The sequence below is a fragment of the Sphaerodactylus townsendi genome, linkage group LG04 (assembly GCF_021028975.2).
Source record: "Sphaerodactylus townsendi isolate TG3544 linkage group LG04, MPM_Stown_v2.3, whole genome shotgun sequence".
Lineage (NCBI taxonomy): Eukaryota > Metazoa > Chordata > Lepidosauria > Squamata > Sphaerodactylidae > Sphaerodactylus > Sphaerodactylus townsendi.
The window spans coordinates 120835237-120856140 of NC_059428.1; the positions used below are offsets into that span (position 1 = coordinate 120835237).

The 20904-nt window shown below is 42.9% G+C and overlaps 1 protein-coding gene across 1 annotated transcript in view; it reads left to right on the plus strand.

The window, feature by feature from the left end:
• RBM26 (RNA binding motif protein 26) overlaps window positions 1–20904 on the plus strand; it is a 55509-nt gene that overhangs the window by 24371 nt on the left and 10234 nt on the right. Inside the window, exons 8-18 of the mRNA XM_048493107.1 lie at window positions 250–387; window positions 953–1093; window positions 4512–4620; window positions 6788–6947; window positions 7966–8130; window positions 9900–10031; window positions 12160–12231; window positions 15361–15489; window positions 18238–18312; window positions 18971–19141; window positions 20123–20227. Of these exons, the coding sequence (XP_048349064.1) occupies window positions 250–387; window positions 953–1093; window positions 4512–4620; window positions 6788–6947; window positions 7966–8130; window positions 9900–10031; window positions 12160–12231; window positions 15361–15489; window positions 18238–18312; window positions 18971–19141; window positions 20123–20227 (1397 nt within the window). The remainder of the gene's footprint in view (window positions 1–249; window positions 388–952; window positions 1094–4511; window positions 4621–6787; window positions 6948–7965; window positions 8131–9899; window positions 10032–12159; window positions 12232–15360; window positions 15490–18237; window positions 18313–18970; window positions 19142–20122; window positions 20228–20904) is intronic.

Here is a 20904-nt window from a genome sequence, read left to right on the forward strand (position 1 = left end):
AAGGTTGGGCACCCCAGATCCAGAACATCCTTAAGGACAAGGTTTAGGATCCTATTTTACAAAGTGTACTTTAAGATTTTGTATCTATGTGTTGTTTCTATCGATTGGTCCCTCAATGTTGTGAGGTGCCCTGAGCCCCGTGACTCTGGGGAGGGGCGGAGTATAAGTCTAAAACCAACAAATACATAAAATAAGATCTGGCAGGATTCTGTTCCATCCTTAGTAATTCATTATTTCTATGTCGTGTAGGGCCACCACCTCCACTTCCACCTTTGCAGCCTTCCGGTATGGATGCTCCCCCAAATTCTGCAACCAGTTCAGTCCCTACAGTTGTAACAACGGGTATTCATCATCAACCACCCCCTGCTCCACCCTCTCTCTTTACAGGTGCAGTACTGGCATTTTTCACCTATGATAATGAAGTCTCTGGCTATTGTACTTGTATAGAATTTAAGAGTCTAATCCATCATTGAACAGTGCAAACTCTTATTGGCCAGAATGATGAATGTTGTGACATAATATAGGATAGCCTTTTAAAGCAACTGTATTTTTTGCAATTAAACCAGGACCAAAACTACTATGAAACTAGTTGAGCCTAGTGGGATGTCAGGTATGAATTAATGATCAGATATTATTTTCTCAAATAGCAGTCTTCCTATGGTACATTTTTGTTTGAAACTCAGGCATTCCAAAAGGAGTCATAGAGCATGGGAAATCACCCTTTTTTTTAAATGGAAAACTCAGTGGGCGAATACCATCTACTTAGCAGGTAGTCTATTGACCTGGACCAGATTTTTCCATAGGAGAAAGAATATTTTGCTAGATATCTATTGGTTTGCTTTTATGATTATTAAAAAGTTGAGTAGTTCCGTTTCCCTTGGCACATGTAATTTGTTTAGGGCGATTTTAACCGTTTGTTCATCATAGTCTAACTAGATTTATCTTTTATCAGAGTCCTATGACACAGATGGCTACAATCCTGAAGCACCCAGTATAACCAGCACTTCACGACCCATGTATAGACACAGAGTGCATGCTCAGAGACCAAATTTGATAGGACTTACATCAGGTGACATGGACCTGCCACCAAGAGGTATAGTGAAAGATATCTTCCTTGCGGTCTCGCACTATGCTGCTTTCTAAAACAAGGGCAACATAATAATTCTTGTATAAAGAAAATGTTGCGAAAGCTTACTTTCTGCCATGTTGGGAGCCAGACCTTTTCCAGTCAATTCCCCATGTGGTGTAGTGGTTAAGAGCGGTGGACTCTAATCCAGGTTTGATTCCCCACTCCTGCCTGGGATTCCAATCTGGTGAACCAGTTTTGTTTTTTCACTGCTGCACATGAGCAGTGGACTCTAATCTGGTGAGTCGGGTTTGTTTCCCCACATGAAGCCTGCTGGGTGACCTTGGGCTAGTCACAGTTCTGTCAGAATTCTCTCAGCCCCACCCGCTTCACACGGTGTCTGTGGTGGGGAGAGGGAGGGAAAGGAGTTTGTAAACTGCTTTGAGACTCTTCAAAGGTAGAAAAAAACGGGTTTAAATCCAAACTCTTCTTCTCTTCTGCCTAATTAGACTGCATGGAAATTCCATTAAAAATATGATGTATACTATATCTTTTTTCCTCTCCATCAAGATAAAAGCAGAATTAGAGAGCACTCACATGTTTCTAGATTGTTTTTAGCTCCTAGGACAAAGTTCCACTTGGGTCCTAGTACCTGAAACAGAAGTAGGTAGGCACTAGGACCCAAGCAGAGCATTCTAGAACAAAGAAGGTCCAGGAACTGGCAGATTGATATTCAATTCTACTTTTATCTTTCAGAGGAAAAGTGTATGCTGCTCTTTTCTATCCTAATGCATGGCATTTTGCTGCAATACAAGGGAAGATCCTCCTTCTCCAAAGGAAGTCTGCTTGTATTGGAAGAGTATGTAGTGTCGTAGTTGGATACAGCTCATCAATGATAATTCTCTTTCCGGGGTGGCACATTCATTGTGGAACTGGCACCCAGGGAGGCCATTAAAAAAAAAAAGAATCTGTAATTGTTTATGGGCAGCTGGCTAAAATGCTTATTCCAGACGCCATTTGAAAGTCTTAGCTAAATTCTTTTTTAGCAACGCATAGATCTTTTAATAGGTTTCCACTGGTTGTAACTGTTGATTGTGCTGATTTTATCATTTTGCGTAATTTGTAAGCTGCCACGAGAGCTCTTTTGATACTAAAAGACTGCTTGAAAAAACCCCAACAACTTCAAATGCTTGTATTGCGAATATGCCTTGGGTATGCGGTAGCTTTTTACTGATGCAAGAAAGTGCTTTGTAGTCGCAAAGTGTCAAGCGCATCTCCTTCAGAAATGGAAAATAACCGATCAAACAACTCCTTTTTTGGGGCCTTGTTTTTTCTTCTGTGGGGGCTGACGCTAGACTCTTCTTGGCGCTTGCGTTTAATATGATTCTGTCCCCATTCTGGAAGCAGTAAAGGGCCCGCGGTGTTTGAGCACCACCATGAGGTGACCTGTTCAAGGTGCTTCCAGATTGGGTTTTGATGGCCTCAGTTAAGGCTAACGTTGGCATCTCCTGCCCAGGCAGCATCCCTGCCATTTCACAACAAAGACCCCTCCCAAAGATCATGCCATTTGTGTTACGTAGGTTTACAGCCAGCCAGACCCTCACTCGGTCCCTCGTTCTGGTGCAGCTCTTCCACGTTAGTAGATCTTTGCTAACAGAATCTCTTTGTAATCAGGCTGCCCACTTAAAGTGAATGCAGAGCTGCTGCTTGCTTGTCACATTTGGTTGCATTATGAAACTGCGTAGGCCCTTCTTGCCACAGTCTTCTCAGTCCGGATCCTCATGCCGTATTTCACCGAAAGAAAAGAAGAGGAGTCTGGATTTTTACCCCACTTTTTTCTCCTGTAAGGAATCTCAAAGGGGCTTACAAATTCCTTCTCTGCCTCTCCCCATAACAGACACCTTGTGAGGTCGGTGGGGCTGAGAGAGTTCTAAGAGAACTGTGACTGGCCAGGGTCACCCAGCAGGCTTCAGGTGTAGGAATGGGGAAACAAATCCAGTTTACCAGATAAGAGTTCGCTGCTCTTATCCAGTTCACCCTCTAAGAGTCTACCACTTATGAGCAGGAGTTGGATATTGTCCGGGGCTGGGAACAACACCCGGCTGTGGCCACGAACCCACTCAGGAGCCCAGGGGACTTAGTGTTGACACCAGTCCCTCCGGGAGAGGCTACCAGGACGCAGATGGCAGCAACACCTGGCAGCGGGCCGCCAGGCCCATGGCATCAGAGCAGACAGCCGGGACAAGAACGGCAGACCCACTGCCAGTCCCAGGGATGTTTGTGGGATGCCCAAAAGCTGGGGCTAGTGAGGCCGGCGAGAACATGCTGGGCAGATGGCCAAGTCGGGGGGTATGGGGGCCAGGCCGAAAGAGGGCCAAGAAAGCGGCCAGTCCACATGAAGGCTGCAGTCGCACCCCTGAGCCAGGGGAGTGGGGCCCGACCGCAACCGGCCCACACCTGGTAGGGCCCAGCCTGAGAGATGGGAAGAGGGCGGGGTGTTTATTGGGAATGGGGTGAGCAAGGTGAGAGAAGAGGGAGATAAGAGGAGGAAGGAATTACAGGCAAGGGGTGAGGTGTTTAGGAGTTAGAGAGGAACAGAGTCGAGTGGAGAAGAACGACGTAGAGATAGAAGAGGAAGAGAGGGGAGCAAAGGACTAGTCCAGGGAAAGGTGAGGGAAATGTGGAAGAGAGGCGAGGAGGGCTCAGTGTCAGGGATAACCGCCCTCAACGTCATCCTGTGGGTCAAGAAACTTAGCCCCACCAGCCACTTCCCAGAGACCAGGAGCGAGGCCAGGCTAAACACTGCCTGGGAAGGGCAAGAAGGGCTGACACAGGCCCCTTCTACAGGGGCTGAGGAGCAGGCATGCCACAGGAATCAAACCTGGTTCTCCAAATTAAAGCTCTTAGCCACTACACACCACTGGCAATTTGTTATGTTATACGATGATGCTGTTTGCTATATGATGTAATAAAGACAGACATTCTTAATGTAGTTTCTTCGGGTGTTACAAAGATTCCTGTGAAATTTTGAACGTTACATCTGCATTGGAGCTCCTGCGACACACAGTCCCCCCCCCCCCCCCCGTCTATTTCCCCCCCTCCAAAAATGCTGGAAAATATCAAAGGAATCCTTCTCGGGCTTCAAGTCATAAGCCATCTGCTAAATATCTAGAGTTGAAAAGAATGTTGCTTTCTGGGCAGTGTATTCCGCAGTTGCCCTGTGGGGTTTCTTGCACTTCTTTTTGAAGCATCTGGTTTGGGTAGCTGTCGGAGAGCAGCGCTGAACCAAAGGGACCTTGGGTTTGAAGGTGTACAGTGCTTAGCGTGTTCCCAAAAACGCAGTAAGTCAGCTGATGGTAATAAGGAGAGAAACTTCTACTATAAAATGCACAGACAAACATCCTTTAAAAAATTAATCAGCGCACTCTTTTTGCTCCTTGCACAGAAAAACCTCCTAATAAAAACAGCATGAGGATAGTGGTGGATTCTGAGTCCCGGAAAAGAACTATCGGGGCAGCCGATGGAGTTCCAGCAAAGAAGAACTGGTTTGACAAGTGAGTCGTTGCCGTTAACTGTATAATAAATCATTAGCTATATTAACACAGTTTTTAGAAGTCACTTGATGTTCCTGTGCTCAACTCTCCATGGACTCAGCCTCTTTTCCAATTAAAAAAAAATCTCTTTCATGTTTCCTGGCCAGCATTCACTTACCCTCCCCGTGACATCCACAGTGGAGAGCAGATCTTTGCCGCAGGGTGCTGTATTTATTTATTTATTTGTTGGATTTATAACCTGCCCCATCCCTGAAGGGCTCTGGGCAGGTTACAATATAATTCAAAATCTCCGTTAACTTTAAAATGTAAACCCTGATTTAAAACTTTAAAACCAATGAACAAAATATTACAATAACGCTGGTTAATTGATGGTATAAATGAATCCTGCCTGCCAATTCCATCCCTCCTCCCCCCCTCCCCTTGGAGACCGAAAGATGTTCTTGTACCATGGTGTACCATGACCATGGTGGCAGGGGCTGATGGGAATTGTAGTCCATGACCATCTGGAGAGCCGCAGGTTGCAGACCCCTGTTCTGGTACATTTGAACAAATCCGGCGGGCTAGTTGGAAAAGACCTGGTAGAACAGCCACGTCTTTCAGGCCCTGCAGAACTGACATAGTTCCCACAGGGCTGTGACATCAGCTGGCAGTGTGTTCTACCAGGCAGGAGGTGGGGCTGTAAAAACCCTGGCTCTCGTCAAAGCCAGCCAGATGTCTCTCGGGCCGGGGATCACCAGGAGGTTCCCCTCGGATGAGCGGAGGGGCCTTGTAGAGCAATATGCTTGTGTGATGGTATCCTGAATGGGCACCATAACATTGCCTATATTTATGGAATAGGCCGCTGAGTGTGGTTGCCCTGTTGATATCCTCCAAGATGGCGGCATGGCATACTTTCATATATCACCATTATTCTGGAGGAAATACCACTGACTTTTACTGTTGTGCCACTGGATGAGTTTGATCTTGGCATAAAGCTTGTAGCAAGTTAGCAAGCAAAATCTCTGGCTTGCCTGATGAGGTAACCAAGCTGTATTAACATTTAAAATGCTAATCAGGGACTCCTAAATTAAGGATGCTTACGATTTATAGTAGAAAGACCAACGCATGTTGTCAGAAGTCTGTGTGTTTGGGAGGCATCTTTATTGGTTGCTACCACTCTTTCCTGGCCCAGACTGCTTCTTTTCCCAATATGTTTAGGTGACCAAATAAGACTTGAGGAGCCGGACAGAATAACAGACAATTTACTAATGTGGTCTAATAATAATTGAAGCCACATATAGGATGAGATCAGTAAGGACCAGTAGACAAACTATTAAACCCCCTAATGTGTCTATCTTTTCTGTCCCTAGCTATTTCTGGGAACTAGGCTTCAGGCCAGTTCACCCTTTCTTGGACGAGGGATCCCTCCAACTGCAGCAGCCTCTCCCCAGGAGGTGGAGGGAGCTCCTTATTTGGGCAATGACATCAGGGGGAGTCACTACCCAAATAAGGAGCTCCCTCTGCCTTCCATGGTTTGAGGAAGCCCAGCCAGCCAGGGTTCCCCTTCACCCTCCGAGGAGGGCAGCAACAAGCAGCTTGTGCAGCCGCAGGGAGGTCCTCCCAGCCACGCCCTCAGCCTCGGCAGAGGCCTGAAGAGCCGGCTTGTAAGCAGTGACTCGTGTATAAGCCGAGGGGGCATTTTTCAGCTTTAAAACAGGGCTGAAAAGCTCGGCTTATACGCGAGTATATACAGTAGATGCATTTTAAAAATTTAGCTCATTTAAAGCACTGAAAAATATTAAAATCTTGTAACTATATGGGACCAAGAGGTAGTATCAGGGGGGGAGGGAGGGGAGGCCAGATTGGTGGAAAACCATAGCCATCTAAACCATATGCCTGATGGAACAGGTCTGTTTTAGAGTGCCAGCGTAACTGCTACAGTTCCCACAGGGCCTTTCTCTCACTGGACAGAGCGTTCCACCAGGTTTCAACCCATTGGTTCTAGTCTTGGTTCTATTTGGTATGACTGTGGTGCCCCACGCCCCCATCTAGCTCTACTTGAAAATATATATTTTTTAATTAGCTCCGTACACTTTGTCTTTATATTCCGGACATTAACTGTTGCTTTGCAAACTAATATACACACTCTATGTAGCTCCAAGACAATCAGCTTGTCCTTGTGTTGCAGGCAGAACTTTAACCGAACAAACAGCCCAGCTTTCCAGAAGAAGGTGCAATTTGGGAACGAAAATACCAAACTTGAACTGAGGAAAGTTCCTCCAGAGCTGAACAATATCAGCAAACTCAACGAGCACTTCAGCAAATTTGGGAACTTAGTAAATTTGCAGGTGGGCGATCACTCTGCTTGCTTATCGCAGTTAGCCTTGCTTCTCCAGTGAGAACTTGGATTGTCAACGTGGTGTGTAAAAGACAGCTTTCAGATTTATTCTGTTTTTATCTTTAATGTAGCCTTCTGCTGATAGCTGTTCTTATTTATGTTTATCTTGTCTAAAACTGCCTAGTTTCTTCTTCCTTTAGCACTCTGACTCTTTACCTGGGACACCTGTTGCCTCCTTTAAGAGTGAAGTGTGTTATAAACGTACAGGTTCCTTTAACGGATCTGTCTGCATTTGAACAGTTGTGTTTATATAGACATGGTCTTTTTATCCCAAATTGGGCGAGGCGTGATCCATTTAACTTGTTCGTTGAAAGTCTGTCTTTTCAAAAACCATCCCTTCTTCCCCTTCACAGTCATATGGTAGATAATTGGGGGGGGGGGGGGGGGGGGGTTCTTTTCTCATCTCAAAATAAGCAGTATTCAGTACTATTGGGGAAGAGTCGTTCTTCTGAGTTGCTGTTCCAAGTGGAATGTGACTAGCCTATCTTTTTAAGTTTCCCTCTATTTCTGGTTCCCTCTCCCCCAACTCCATATCCTTGAAACAGGAACCATATTATATTTATTTCTTCTTTTATTCTGTTCCTTTTCTTTCCTAGTCTATTCCTTTTCTCAGTTTCTTTTTTCCCTTTATTTCTGTTACTTCTAGAGATAAGATTTTAGAGAAACTAGTTTGTCGTATGATTTTTGTACACATTTATTTCACTATTCTGTAAACTTTTTTTTCCTTTCTATTACAAATAAAGCTGAAATTTAATTTTTTTTAAAAAGCCCTTCTGTTTGGAGCTAAATAACCGTGTAGCAGATTGACTTTTACGCTGCAACTTCTCCAGGGCACTAAGCCCCTGGATGCTACTGGCTATTCATGGCAAGCAGATGTTCTCTTATTTATATTAGCCTCATATTTATATAGTCAAGCACTTCCTAGGCGGAATTGCTCCGTTTATATTTGATTTCCTTGAAATTTGTAGGTTGCCTACCAGGGAGATCCAGAAGGTGCTCTCATTCAGTTTGCCACCCACGAAGAAGCAAAGAAGGCAATATCGAGCACAGAAGCGGTATTGAACAATCGGTTTATTAAAGTCTACTGGCACAGAGAAGGCAGTGCTCCGCCAATGCCGAACGCAGTACAGAAGGTAATGCAATAGAACTCCTGGTCCATTTTAATGCTCTGCTACGCTTGCCAATTTCTCTTTTCTTTAGCGTTAGTTTTAGAAATTACTAGACGACACAAGCAAAGTTTTCTGTTGCCCTTCTTTGATCAGTCACGATGATAAAATACCAGACTTAGACTAAAAGATCTACTGCATAATCTTGGATTTCAAGTAGAGATTACTCCATTTCTGCTGTTGGCTTATCAGAATGTATCTCTGCATGACTCCTCAAATGAATCAAGGTCAAATTTCAGAAGCTGTTTTTCCTCCCCTTTCATTTAGTACAACAAAATTAAATATTTTTACTGCATAGTTGTTGAGTCTAGATGATAAGACATTAGATTAATCAGGATATATATCCTGTGAAACTTATGCACCAGTCATTCTTGTATTGGCCAATTTCGTTTTATACCTATAAGGTACATCTGTAGAGCACTTTAAAAAGTTCTTCAAGTTGTAAGACACGGGCATATTCCTGCAGTTAGCCACCAGACCAGTGTTTGAAGAATGAAGCAACCCTGAGAGTACACAGATTGGCTATCCTTATCATATGTATGTGGACTATATGGCAGTGTTTGAATACAACAAGGTCAGCAGCCACCTCTTCAATAAGAGCTGCATCTGAGTAATGAAACATACCCTATAGCAAAAACAGAACATGGACTGAAACGACCACCAGAAATGATGCTGTCAGCAGAGCAGTACAGTGACAAATAACTATGAAACATTTTTGGTCATTAAGGTCTCAGTTTTTACTCATTAAGGTCTCAGTGGACTTCTGATTAATCATCCTTTAATTATCACTAAATAGAAAAGTTTCAGAATCGTCTGTAGTGGAATTTAGTAAAGTTGAGGATCTTGTAAGCGATGTCTCATGAGCAGACATTTTTCTTTACAAATGTACCAACAAATTGCAGATCCAGGAAAACTATATTTTATATCAGTGAACATGACTGATATACCCAGTGCTTGATCTGTTCAGAATATGACAGTGATAAAATGACGTTAACAATGAGAACAAATAATGGCAACAAAGTTGGAGATTCGATCCTTTTAAAAATCCAGAGATGGACATTTGAACAATAATCCAATGTGTGCAGAAACATGTTCATCTATCTGCATGTTACAAGTTTCAATGGGATTTGAACCTGAATGATCTAGAGCCAATCCTGTAGATAACGAGCACAGACAGATACAACTTTTGGGATTTGGGTTTGTACTGGTTGTGCGAAAGCCTGTTTCTATGGATCAGTGGAGTTTTTTGCAGTGTATCATCAAAGGTTGTCATGGCTGTAATCAACTGTGTGGCTGTGGTGTGTGGCTGTGGTCTGGCAGTTTTTGCTCGTAACATTTTGTGAGGCATAATCTTTAGGTGCCAGCCCTAGATGTGGGCAAAATGCCAGGAGCAAATACTACCAGATCAGAAAACCTTTAACGCTCAGTTTTGTTATGTGTCTCAACTAATTACAGTGCTGAACTTGGGTTCCATAGAGTCCAAGTTCACAGTTTTTGCAAAGTTGCGTTTAAAACCAGCTGTATCTTTTTTCATTTGTTCTTAGACTTGAGTGGTTTTATAGTCCAGAGACAGAAAATGGTGGGGTTCTTGATCTTAAGTCTTTTGGCAACCATGTGATTATTGACTTTGTACTATAAAAGAGTGATGAGACCATCTGACTTAAAGGTTTAGCAACTAGTATGTTTGGGCATCAAATTCCAAAATGTGGTTATGACCGTCTGATTTTCTTTTTAAGGTATTACAGCCTTTAGTGCAGCAGTCCATCTTGCCTGTTGTGAAGCAGTCAGTCAAGGAACGACTGGGCCCAGTACCGATCAGTAACATCGAGCCGGCAGAACCTCAGAGTGCCAGTACAGAACCTGTTCAGGTGGCTGTGATATTTATTTTCCAAAATATTAGGTGTCTATAAATCTGAACCCTCATTTTTGTCTTTATTTTTGATTTTACACAAAGGAAAACCTCTCCCTTCCCCCCCCCCCTAAAAAACCCCTTCCCATAGTATCATCTTGTGAGGGCTGATGAGTCAGTATGGGAGGTGGACTCAAAACCACAGAAAACGGTCAGCTGCTGCGAAGAAGTCATCAAAATTATCCCTCTTATGTTTGTGGAAAGGGGACATGGGACATGAAATATAATCTGATGTAAACAACATCCAGAAATCACTGCTAAATCATCATTCAGACCTTTAGCTAGAAAGATTTGCTTTAATTTATGAGTGTGGTTTCTAGGGCATTAAAAACTGTCATTCTCTACACCTTGCAAGTTGTGTTCCTTGATAACGTTGCTAGTTTACGTGATAACAACAGCCTCTTGCTTCAGACTTAGGACTAAACCAGCTACACACAGAGTGATCAGTAGCAAATGTTGATCCCTCACTTGTCTCAGTACAGAATCCCCCCTCTCCTCCAACATTTTTCACAAATTTCAAAGGGGGAGGAGGACTTTGCTGTAAGGTTTCACAAAAACTTATTTTGTGATACTGCTGTTTACAACTGAGAAGATGCTAAAACTCTCTTGAACCTCTGGTACATGTCAGAGGAAGAAAAAGGAAGATGGCTTAGTGACCCCAAGTAATGCCTGCCCAGTAAGCTAGCGTTCGTGGGCCCCTCTCTGTAGGATTTTGTTACCCTTGAATGTTTCCCACTAGGATCCAGGATGCAGACATTTGCAACTAAGTTCCAGATATATTCTAGAGGGGGCTTGAACTTGACTTTCCGGAAGAGCAGCCCCCGTCCATAGTGCGCCTCAAATTGCTTTTGAAAATTAGAGACGTTGCAGGAGTAACTGGAAAAGCCAGAGCTAGCTGATGTGGGAGACATCGGGCCCAACATGCCTCCATCTCTTCCTCCTTCAGCAGAGTCTTCTAATGCAAAACACGACACGTCACCAGGAAATTTTCTTGCCCCTGCTGACATGGCTTCAAGCAATCACATGAATGCTGAAGGTGAAAGACAGCCCAATCCTTCAGGCGACCCAGGTCTGGTGGCACAAGCTGTCGAGGTTCCAACCATGGGACTCTGACAAAATGTACTAGTCCAGGTCTGAATAACCGAGAGCCTTCCTTCTGGCATCTTGAGCCTCGTTCTCTCATCACCAGCTTCCACTCCCAATCTCCTTCCTGTGTTCGCCAGTGACAGTGTTACCCACCCAGAATGAATAGAATGATCATTGAAGGAGGGCAAAGCCACGGACGATGAGTTGGAATCATAGAGTTGGACTTGCCTCTTTATTTTGTTTATTTCAGCTTATAGGCCATCTTTCCCCAAATGGACTCCGGGCAGCTTACAGCAGTCAGTTCTATGGATCAGTGAAATGAAATAGAATATTCTCATTCACATACCAGCACCATTAATATCAGTCAAGGGAAATAACATCATCATAATTTAAACTAAGATCCCACAGAAAATCAGAAAAAGTAATACCATAACTGAAGGGGAAGGGAGAGGGAAGAGGGAGGCCAACATGGTCTAGTGGTTAAGAGTGGTGGACTCTGATCTGAAGCACCCGGTTTGATACCCCACTCCTCCGTATGAGTGATGGACTGTTATCTGGTGAACTGGATTTGTTTCCTCGCTCCACCACATGAAGCCCTACCTTGGACTAGTCACGGTTCTCTCAGGACTCAGTCTCAGCTATCTCACAATGTGTCTGTTGAGGGGAGTGGAAGGTAAAGGAGTTTTTAAGCTGGCTTGAGTCTTCTTACAGGAGAGAAAGGCAGGGTAATAAATCCAAACTCTTCTCAGTTGGACACTGTTGCAGTTCTCCCACCTAGGCCTTTAAGGATGGAACTCCGCCTGTCAGAATTTGGGTGTCTCCTGGCAGCGTGGCTCACGGGGTTGTCAGTTTGCAAAACGGCCATGTCTTGTTAGGGCGAGTTGCTGGAATTTGCAGGTCTTCTCCCTGCTGCTGTCCTTGTTTCTTTCTTCACAATTGTTCTTCTGGTATCTTGTTAATGAAGCTTCTGATCCTTGATTTCTCATGTCTTTTCCCCCCAGAATGTAACAAAACTATCTGTGAAGGAGAGGCTCGGGTTTGTGCCTAAGCCACCTATTCCCACCACTGAAAAGGTAAGAAACATTTCTCAGCAGGCACCTGTAGAACTACAGTTCCACGAGCATGCTTCAGCACAGCTTTGGGCAGTCTTCTTTCAGTATTGTGAATGTTGTGTGCCGTTTTGAAATAGATGGTGGAAAGCTGAAATCAGTTGGACCCATCTGTTGACAGAGTTTGCTGGATCTGTGAGACAGTATCTTGAAACCCAGAGCCTGATGGTCGGTCACGGTTTTATCTTATCAGGTTAAGTCAAGCAATTCTAAACTGAGCTGGAGAGTGAAAGAAGTCTACCTGAATTTACAACGTAGGGAATTGCCTTTGGCATATGTGTTGGTATGTGAGGATTTCTCCAATACCTCTTTGTTGGGATAGTGTAAGGGTCTAGTACTCCAGTCAGTAATAAGTCTCAGGAAGGTTTCAAGAGCTTTATTCAGAACTGTGTCAGCCCAACGGCCAGGTAGCTGAATCTGAGATTTAAACTCCCTGGTCCCAGTATATTCCTTAAGGTTACAGATTGGTTCAACCCATCAAGCCCCCACCCTTGCATCCCCCCAATATCAGCATGAGAAAGACAGTACTACAGATTCATTGTTTTGGGAAAGGCAAGTTACTCCCTGTGAAAGATAGATAAGAAGTACTCAGTCAGCTCTATTGACTAGTTACATGCGAACAAAAGAAAGAGGCCCCATGGCCTTGTGGCAGCGGAGATGGCATGCCCAGCTGTGGCTGGTCTGGGTACGTGTGCTCTGGCAGGCCAAGAATGGCACGGCCTGACAGATAGGGCCTTTCCTCTGTTTTCATGAGATCTTGAACTGGAGAAGTCAGTCCTTTTACTTGAAAAGAACTGCTGTTGCTATATTGAACCACATTTAGAACTGCATTTGCATGCCACCTGCTTTACTCGATTACTGGCAGAAGATAGACAATGTTCCATTTTGCCTTGCTTGCTTGCCTGGATGTTCAATCCACATCCTTCTATCTCGGATTTGCAGTTACACCACGTTAGCTTGTCACATATAGCTAACTTCTGCTTTGTTCTGCTTTGGTCCAAACTGGACTATACTATGTGACAGACTTGAGGATGCAGCATTGTGTAATTTGACATTCGGTGAAACTCGGACAGGATGCTGGGAGTAGATGTAGCATCTTATGTTGCTGTTCCTTGGTGGACCACTTCAGTAGGCCTAAGCAACCTGCATGACATGGATCCATGTATCTGAGTAGAAAACCTGAAAGTGTTGCTGTCCCAGCTTCACATGTTCTGGACTGGATATAGAATGGAATTCATAGCCTTTGTTTTCATTACCTGCCTTATATCTGCAAAGAGCGGCTTAGATTTATGTATTTAAAAATGCTTTTGCTTTATTTCTTAAGCAGTAGGACTCTATTATTCACATTCTTGTGTAGCAATAGCTTGAAACTGAGAGGAATCTCAGTAGTGATGTGTGATCTGGCATCCAGAATTTGCTGTTCAAAAGGAAAAAAACCCTCAGTAATCCCATTGAGCATGCCCAAGATTTCAGATATGGCTAAAATAACTCTCTTGATCCTGGCCAATGCTAGAAGGTGCATGTATTAAAAGACCGGTGTTTTTGAGTATTTGGGGACTGTCAGTGGAGCAGAACGTTTCCCTGCCTCAATTCCACACTTGCTACGGGTAATTAAAATCTCTGGAGAGTTTTTGCTCCTCAATAGAAAACTCTCTAGCCTTATTGTTTTCAAACATTTTAACTAGTATTGTCGGCAGCCTTGAACTACAAGGAAACGCAGGATATAAATGTCTTAATAAATAAATAAAATAGTAGGCATTTATAAGGGTGAGAGGTAAACTGTTGCACCGATCCTATTTTGCTGCCTCAGGAAATTCTAGCCATATAGCTGAGGAAGAACGGTACTAGAATTTCCTGGGGTGGCATAAACGAAATAGTATCAGTAGACCAGTCAATTGTCTACTTCTTATTTGGGCCATGAAGTCATCAGCCTGACATTGTTTCCCAAAATGGTTTTGCCATTAGGAAAAAGGTGGGAAAAGCCTTCAAAAAATTGGAAAGCATCCATTCTGTAGTTCAGTGCAGCTTCTTGAGAGCTCTGAACAGTAAGAAGTGGCATTCTTCAGTTGGGTTATTAATATTTTAATAAGTGACAGTTGACTAATTTGGTCTTTTAATCTGGAAAAGTATCAGATCTTGCAAATGGCTGAAGTATTTTTATTCCAATAAATGTAATGGTTTTTAAAAAATAGATAATGTTTGGCAGCCAGTTGTCAAAAGACTTGTTTTGGTTGATCAGATGGCCGGCCCTAAGACAAAGGAGCACATTTCAGAGTCTAGCTTGGACACTTTGGTTTAACTGATCAACTTGTGCCAAGGCTAGGAAGTCATTTTTCACAGTGACATTAACTAAGTACCATGTTTCCATTGTTCCACATGGCTTAGCTTGCTTGTTTCAGTGACCTCTTAGGTTTTAACAAGACAAAAACCCATTTCCTGTTCCCTGTAGTCAACTGGCATGGTCCTTCAGTTAGACTGTGAGTGGCTTACTGTTACATGAGTATTCTCTTGGAAATGTATATTGTGGCTTCTCATGTTTATCAGACACATTTCATTGGAAGACCTCTGAATTCGTAGCCCATATCCGTTTTTGCCACTTATATGCATCCAAAGATAAAAGAGGGCATGAGAACCCCAAATCGCTGCCTTTACAGGTGATACTATTTGCATCCTTTCCCCCCCGCAATCATATAAATCAAGTGTTCCTATACTCAGGTAGAGAGAATTCAGCTTCTCGTTTCTGTTGTTTTCCCACACAAGAGCAGATCTACATTTTTTGAAGGGGGCAAAAGTACAAATGTATACACTTTTTTATTTATATAATCTGCTCCTACTGTTGCCCCCACTCTATTTGCTGCCCGGGGTAGGTGCTCCCTCTGTGTCCCCCCCCCCCCCCCTTAGATCTGTCCTTGTTTCCACAACCTTCATCTTTGCCTTCTGGTGGACTGGCCTGTGTTTACCTAGACCGTTTTTTTTGCTCGATGTGCATGTTCTTGCTGCCCTCACTAGTGTCTGTCTTGACAAAAAGCCTGTGTTTGAATCAGTTTTTTAAAAGCTGGTTTTCCAGCACAATAAAATGTTTTCCTTCTGTAGGTCTTGTCTACTTCTACTGGCTTGACAAAAACGGTGTACAACCCAGCGGCTTTGAAGGCGGCTCAGAAAGCTTTGCCTGTTGTAAACGCTTTAGTGCTAGACGCTAATGAAGCACAGAAGAAAAAACAGGTAAATATTTAACTCTGCTGCTTCTTAAAATCACCATAATTATTGAGGTGTGTGTGGCATCCTAGTATGTATTTGTAATGACTGGCTTGGATTTCAAACAGCCTAGTCTTAAATTTTTTTTTATTTTTTATTAGACACAGTTTGAGATGCTTTACTGATAGGCATATCATAAATGCAAAACTGCTTTCATTAATTTGCGGGGAGTAATTTTTTCCTTCCAGAAAATTGATGTACTGTCACAGGTTGAATAACCCTTTTTACTCCTGGGGTTCTACAGCCGGAAAGACTGCTTGGTAAATCTTTTGTTCACCCAGTTTACCTATAGTTTACTTCAGACTGAAATGACAGTTATGATTTTTGGATGAAGTGATTCTCTGGTGAAGAATGCACAGTAGATTAGGTCTGGTATATGTAATATTCCTGATTTAATAACCCCATTTAGGAGGCTGGAAGGCTCCTGCAATTTTGCAGGCTTCTTGCCTCTGACTGGTGTACAAACTCTCATACTACTACCTTTTAGAGCTCACCACAGGTCATCATTCGTCCGAATATATGGAACTTTGTGCTTTCCCCCCCATACTTGATCATCTGTGCTTCTCCTCCTGCTAGGCCTTTCCTTTCAGTTCCACTGTGCACCTCAGGGAACTTTCAATGATTTGTCCTTGAAACAGCACAGCAGCTGAGCATTTCTGTGGGTTTCTTCCAGAACTGTTTACAGATTTGTATTAGCCTGCTTTCAACATTCCAGTTGGCCCCTTACAAATCTGGTGTTCAGATAATTTGTCTTAGAAAGCCAGCTCGGTGATTGAGGAGTTTTTCAAAGTTTTCTCACTTGGGTTCAGATCAGATTTATTGCTTCAGCGATTAGGCTTGACAACATTATTTATAAAGCAACCACAGTTTAGAATGAAACCTCAAATTCAAATAATATCTAGTTATGCATTAAATAACTTATCTGAGTCCATAGGGTTTCCACAAGATGCAACATGGCACTTTTCTGTTTCCCTCTGGTTTTAACAGCAAGTGCATGAAAGCCACGGCCAAAGATATGGGGATTTATGATTCTTGATTGGAAGCTATGGTCTATGTTCTATTTACCTGTATTTGTTGACAGTTTCAACTGGGAACAGATAAGACTTTGTCTAGTTTTATTGAAAGTTTTCATAGTTGGAATCAACTGGATGTTGTAAGTTTTCTGGGCTGTGTGGCTGCAATCTGGCAGTTTTTTAACACAGTCCAGAAACAGTCCAGAAAACCCACAACAGCCACTTCCTCTGGTTTCCATGTATGTCTTTAATATTAAAATTGTGAGGTAAAATTCAACTTACTATATAAGAAATACTATATGAGAAATCCCTGAAAGTTACAATGTCCTTGGTTTTTCTAATGTATCCTTTAGAAAAAGAGAGGTTTCTCTAATGTATCCTTTAGAAAAAGAGATACTATGTATTAAATATTGTATTTAATTTACATAGTATTTAATAGGTTTTCTTTCCAGATGTTTTTGTTACATTCACCTTTACAAGAAACAGAAGTTAGGAAATGGAAGTTAGTCATTTTGAAACTCAGCTTCAAATTCATAAATCTTTCCTCAGTGCGTTTTGAATTTTTTATCAACTTCAGTCATGACTTTAGTCCAAGCAGAAGACATTTCCATTTTTATAAAGGGATGTCTGATTTTACACTTGTTCTCCGCTATTGTGCAGTGTCGGGTCCCTTCCGCATGGGCCAATAAACGGGCTAACCATGGTATAAAACCTATGGGGGGGAGGGGCTTCGCATGAATCCATCTCCTAGTACGAGTCCACTCCGTGTTTCCCCCCCCCAACCCGGGTTTTTCAAGAATTGCACTATCATCGATTCTCCAGTTTTAATGTGGATTGCAGCCACAGCGGAGCAAACGGCTGCCCTGGGAAGGGCATTACTTGGCCACGCTTCCCTTTTTTTTCCAGTCCCCGCCTCTGCTGTGTTGCTACGGAGGGGCACAGGGACAGCAATATTGCTGTGAAGGTCCATGCCTGCCAGGCTTCGTAGTTACGCAGCAGAGGGAGGTAAGTGAAAAAAAAACACACCTCCATAGGAAGGCACAACGGCAACCCACATTGCCTCCGTGGGCTCCATTCGCTGCCTTCATGGAGGCATGTGAATGCCCCGACGGCAATGCCGGTTGCGTAACCCTGACTGCAACCCATTGTACTTTGCCCATGTGGAAGGAGCCTGAGTGTCTTCCCCCCTTTCGGTGCTAACTTCTGTGGGGGATGCAAATTTTTTTTTTTGCAATAACAGCCAGATTCTCTATGTTTTTGTGACTAGGATTCAAACTGTTATTTTAATCATTATGTGTTTTTTTAAAAAAAACTGACAAACTATTACCATCAACACAATCAAAGATTCCAGTCCATTACTAACAGAAGCAGACAATTGGGGGAAATCCAAAAAATAAGACATGAAGGAGACTATAGGATGATTCAGTGAAATAGTCTAAATATTCCAGTGCTGATTTCCATTACTTACCTGACAGTAGATACTTTTTGTTATGAATTAGAAAGTCTCTCTCTCTCTTTCTCTGTGTGTGTGCGTGCGTGCGTGCGTGCGTGCGTGCGTGCGTGCGTGCGTGCGTGTGTGTGTGTGTGTGTAAAACTGTAAATCCTGTGTACCTAGCCTGTATTTAGTAGACATTATGGTTGGGTTTTCTCTAGTTTTCCCTGTGTCACAGTGTGATGTTACCTTTTTGGTGTATGCTTACAGGAGGCACTAAGACTACAGCAAGATGTGAGGAAGAAAAAGCAAGAAATCTTAGAAAAACATATTGAAACACAAAAGGTAGTGTATTGATGTCCTGCGATTGTCCCACTGCTGAAGGACATCCAGAGGTGTGTCGTAAATTGTAGCTTTAGATCTGTCATAACAGAATTCTGCACTAAAGGAATTCCGTTTCAGAAAAGATGCTTTCTTTTACTGGAAGTGTTAGTAACGGGTTTCCATGAGTTTCGTAAGTGATTCTTGAGCCGCCTGATCGGATTTTAGCAATAGATTTCTTGATGTGGTCATGTTGGCTAGTAAAAATTGAAGGTTGGGTTCTGTTTTTGAAACTTAGGTATTGCAATGTATCTATGTGAGCGAACTCCCAGTTTTAAAATTCTGAAGAAATTTTGCAGAAGCAACTGATACAATTTTACACCAGAGAGTTCTCCCTGTCTTTCAGCATATTATATGCTGTGACAATCCTTTGATCCCTATGTTGGAATATAAATAGTGTCTGGTATCTCATTCTCTTCCCATTTCACCTGTGGGTAAATATTTGAGCTAGTTGGATGTTTATCGTAGCTGGCAGAAGGGGGAATGTTTTGAAACTCAAGTGGTCAAATGCACACCTCTGTACATTTAACATAACTGAAGAAAGATAACTTTTATTGAAAAGATTGATAAGAAAGAGCCATCCAATAGATGATTTCTATAATAATAGTTGTGATCTCTATAGATGCTGATCTCGAAGCTGGAGAAGAATAAAAACATGAAGTTGGAGGACAAGGCAGAAATCATGAAAACCCTGGAGACTTTGACCAACAGCATCACCAAATTAAAGGATGAACTGAAAGGAGTCTCTGCCCCAGCAAACGCTCCACTGAAAAACATGAAAACGAAAACACAGGTATTCTAATAATAGTTTTCTACTGCTATTAAACAAGTTGATATTTATCGAGTTTGTATCATAACTTTACTTCAGTGATCTAATAGTATTGTTGGTTTCAACCATTCCAATAAGAAAAGAGCAGTTTCAGGGTTTATTTTACCAGATCAGCTGTGTCAACGATTATTTGGAGACGGTTCCTTGAATTACATAAAGATAAAACAAGTCCCCCTGTGCAAGCACTGGGTCATTACTGACTCCATGGGGTGATGTCACATCACGACATTTACTACACAGAATATGCTTATGGGTTGGTTTGCCATTTCCTTCCCCAGCAGTCGACACTTGAATCAGAACCTTTTTAATATAGAGACGATTAGTCCGTCATCCTTCTTTCTGGTTGAGGGGATCGGGTTTGTTATCGGGTTGTAAAAAGTGAAAGCTTATTTCATTCACCTGGCTTTTTGGGTCCTGTGCTCAGATGCAATTCTTGAGCTTTATTTTTCGAACCACATAGTAGTAGCAGAAGAAGAAGAGTTGGATTTTTATCCTCCCTTTCTCTCCTGTAAGGAGACTCAAAGGGGCTTACAAACTCCTTCCCCCCTCACAACAAATACCGTGTGAGGTAGGTGGGGCTGAGAGAGCTCCAAAGAACTGCGACTAGCCCAAGGTCACCCAGCTGGCATATGTTGGAGTGCACAAGCTAATCTAGTTCACCAGACCAACCTCCACAGTTCAAGTGGCAGAGCAGGGAACCAAACCCAGTTCCCCCAGATTAGAGCGCACCTGCTCCTAAGCTCTACACCACACTGGCTCTCCAGTCTTGGAGCATTCTGGGTTCAACCGGCCATTTTCCTTCACCAAGAGCTCACTTCACACACTGAGGTCCCACTTATTTGAATTTGGCAGTCTTGCAGTGCCCATCGGGATCTGGTTATTTATTTGCCTGTTCTTCCATGCAAGTTCAGAAATGCCTACTAAATTGCTCCAATAACTCCTTAGATGCAAAAAGAATTACTGGACACCGAGCTGGACTTGTACAAGAAGATGCAGGCCGGGGAAGAAGTCACTGAACTAAGGAAAAGGTACACAGAGCTGCAGCTTGAAGTAAGTTTCCATGAAAACTTAATAAAATTACAAAATTACCCAATGTGTTTTTAATGGCGTGAATCCGAGTGTACCTGCGTAACTTAAGAAGTGGCCCCTGACTTGACATAATTCTGTACTACAATAAATGTGTTAGTTTTTAAGACACTGTTTTGCGTGCAGCAGACTAGCAAGATATTGTCTCTGGAATCATCATACAGAAGCCCTTCTAAGAGAAAAGAGATTCGCTAGGCAGCCATGTCGGTCTGATCCATTAGAAAGAAGTTTGAGTCCGGTGGCACCTTTAAGCCCTATAGAGTTTTATTCTTGCTATACGCTTTTGAAGTGTGCATGCACATGAAAGCTTCTACCAAGAATAAAACTTTGTTGATCTCAAAGGTGGCACTGGACTCAAACTTTTTAAACGAGTAGCTCTCTTGTCTTAGAACAGAAATGTTTGCGCCCTTCTAGTTTTCCCCGGTTTTGTCTGATGGAGGGCACTTTGACGCAAAAGCTTATACCCTGGATATTTTATCGGTCCATAAGGTGCTACTAGACTCAGATCTCGAGTTCCAGCACAGCTACCCCACCTGAAACCATACTCTGTTATTCGTATGGCATATGCATTTTTAATACATGCCCCATAGATGGTGCTGTTGGTATTCAGAACTTGTAGCCGCACTCACTGCGATGCCTTC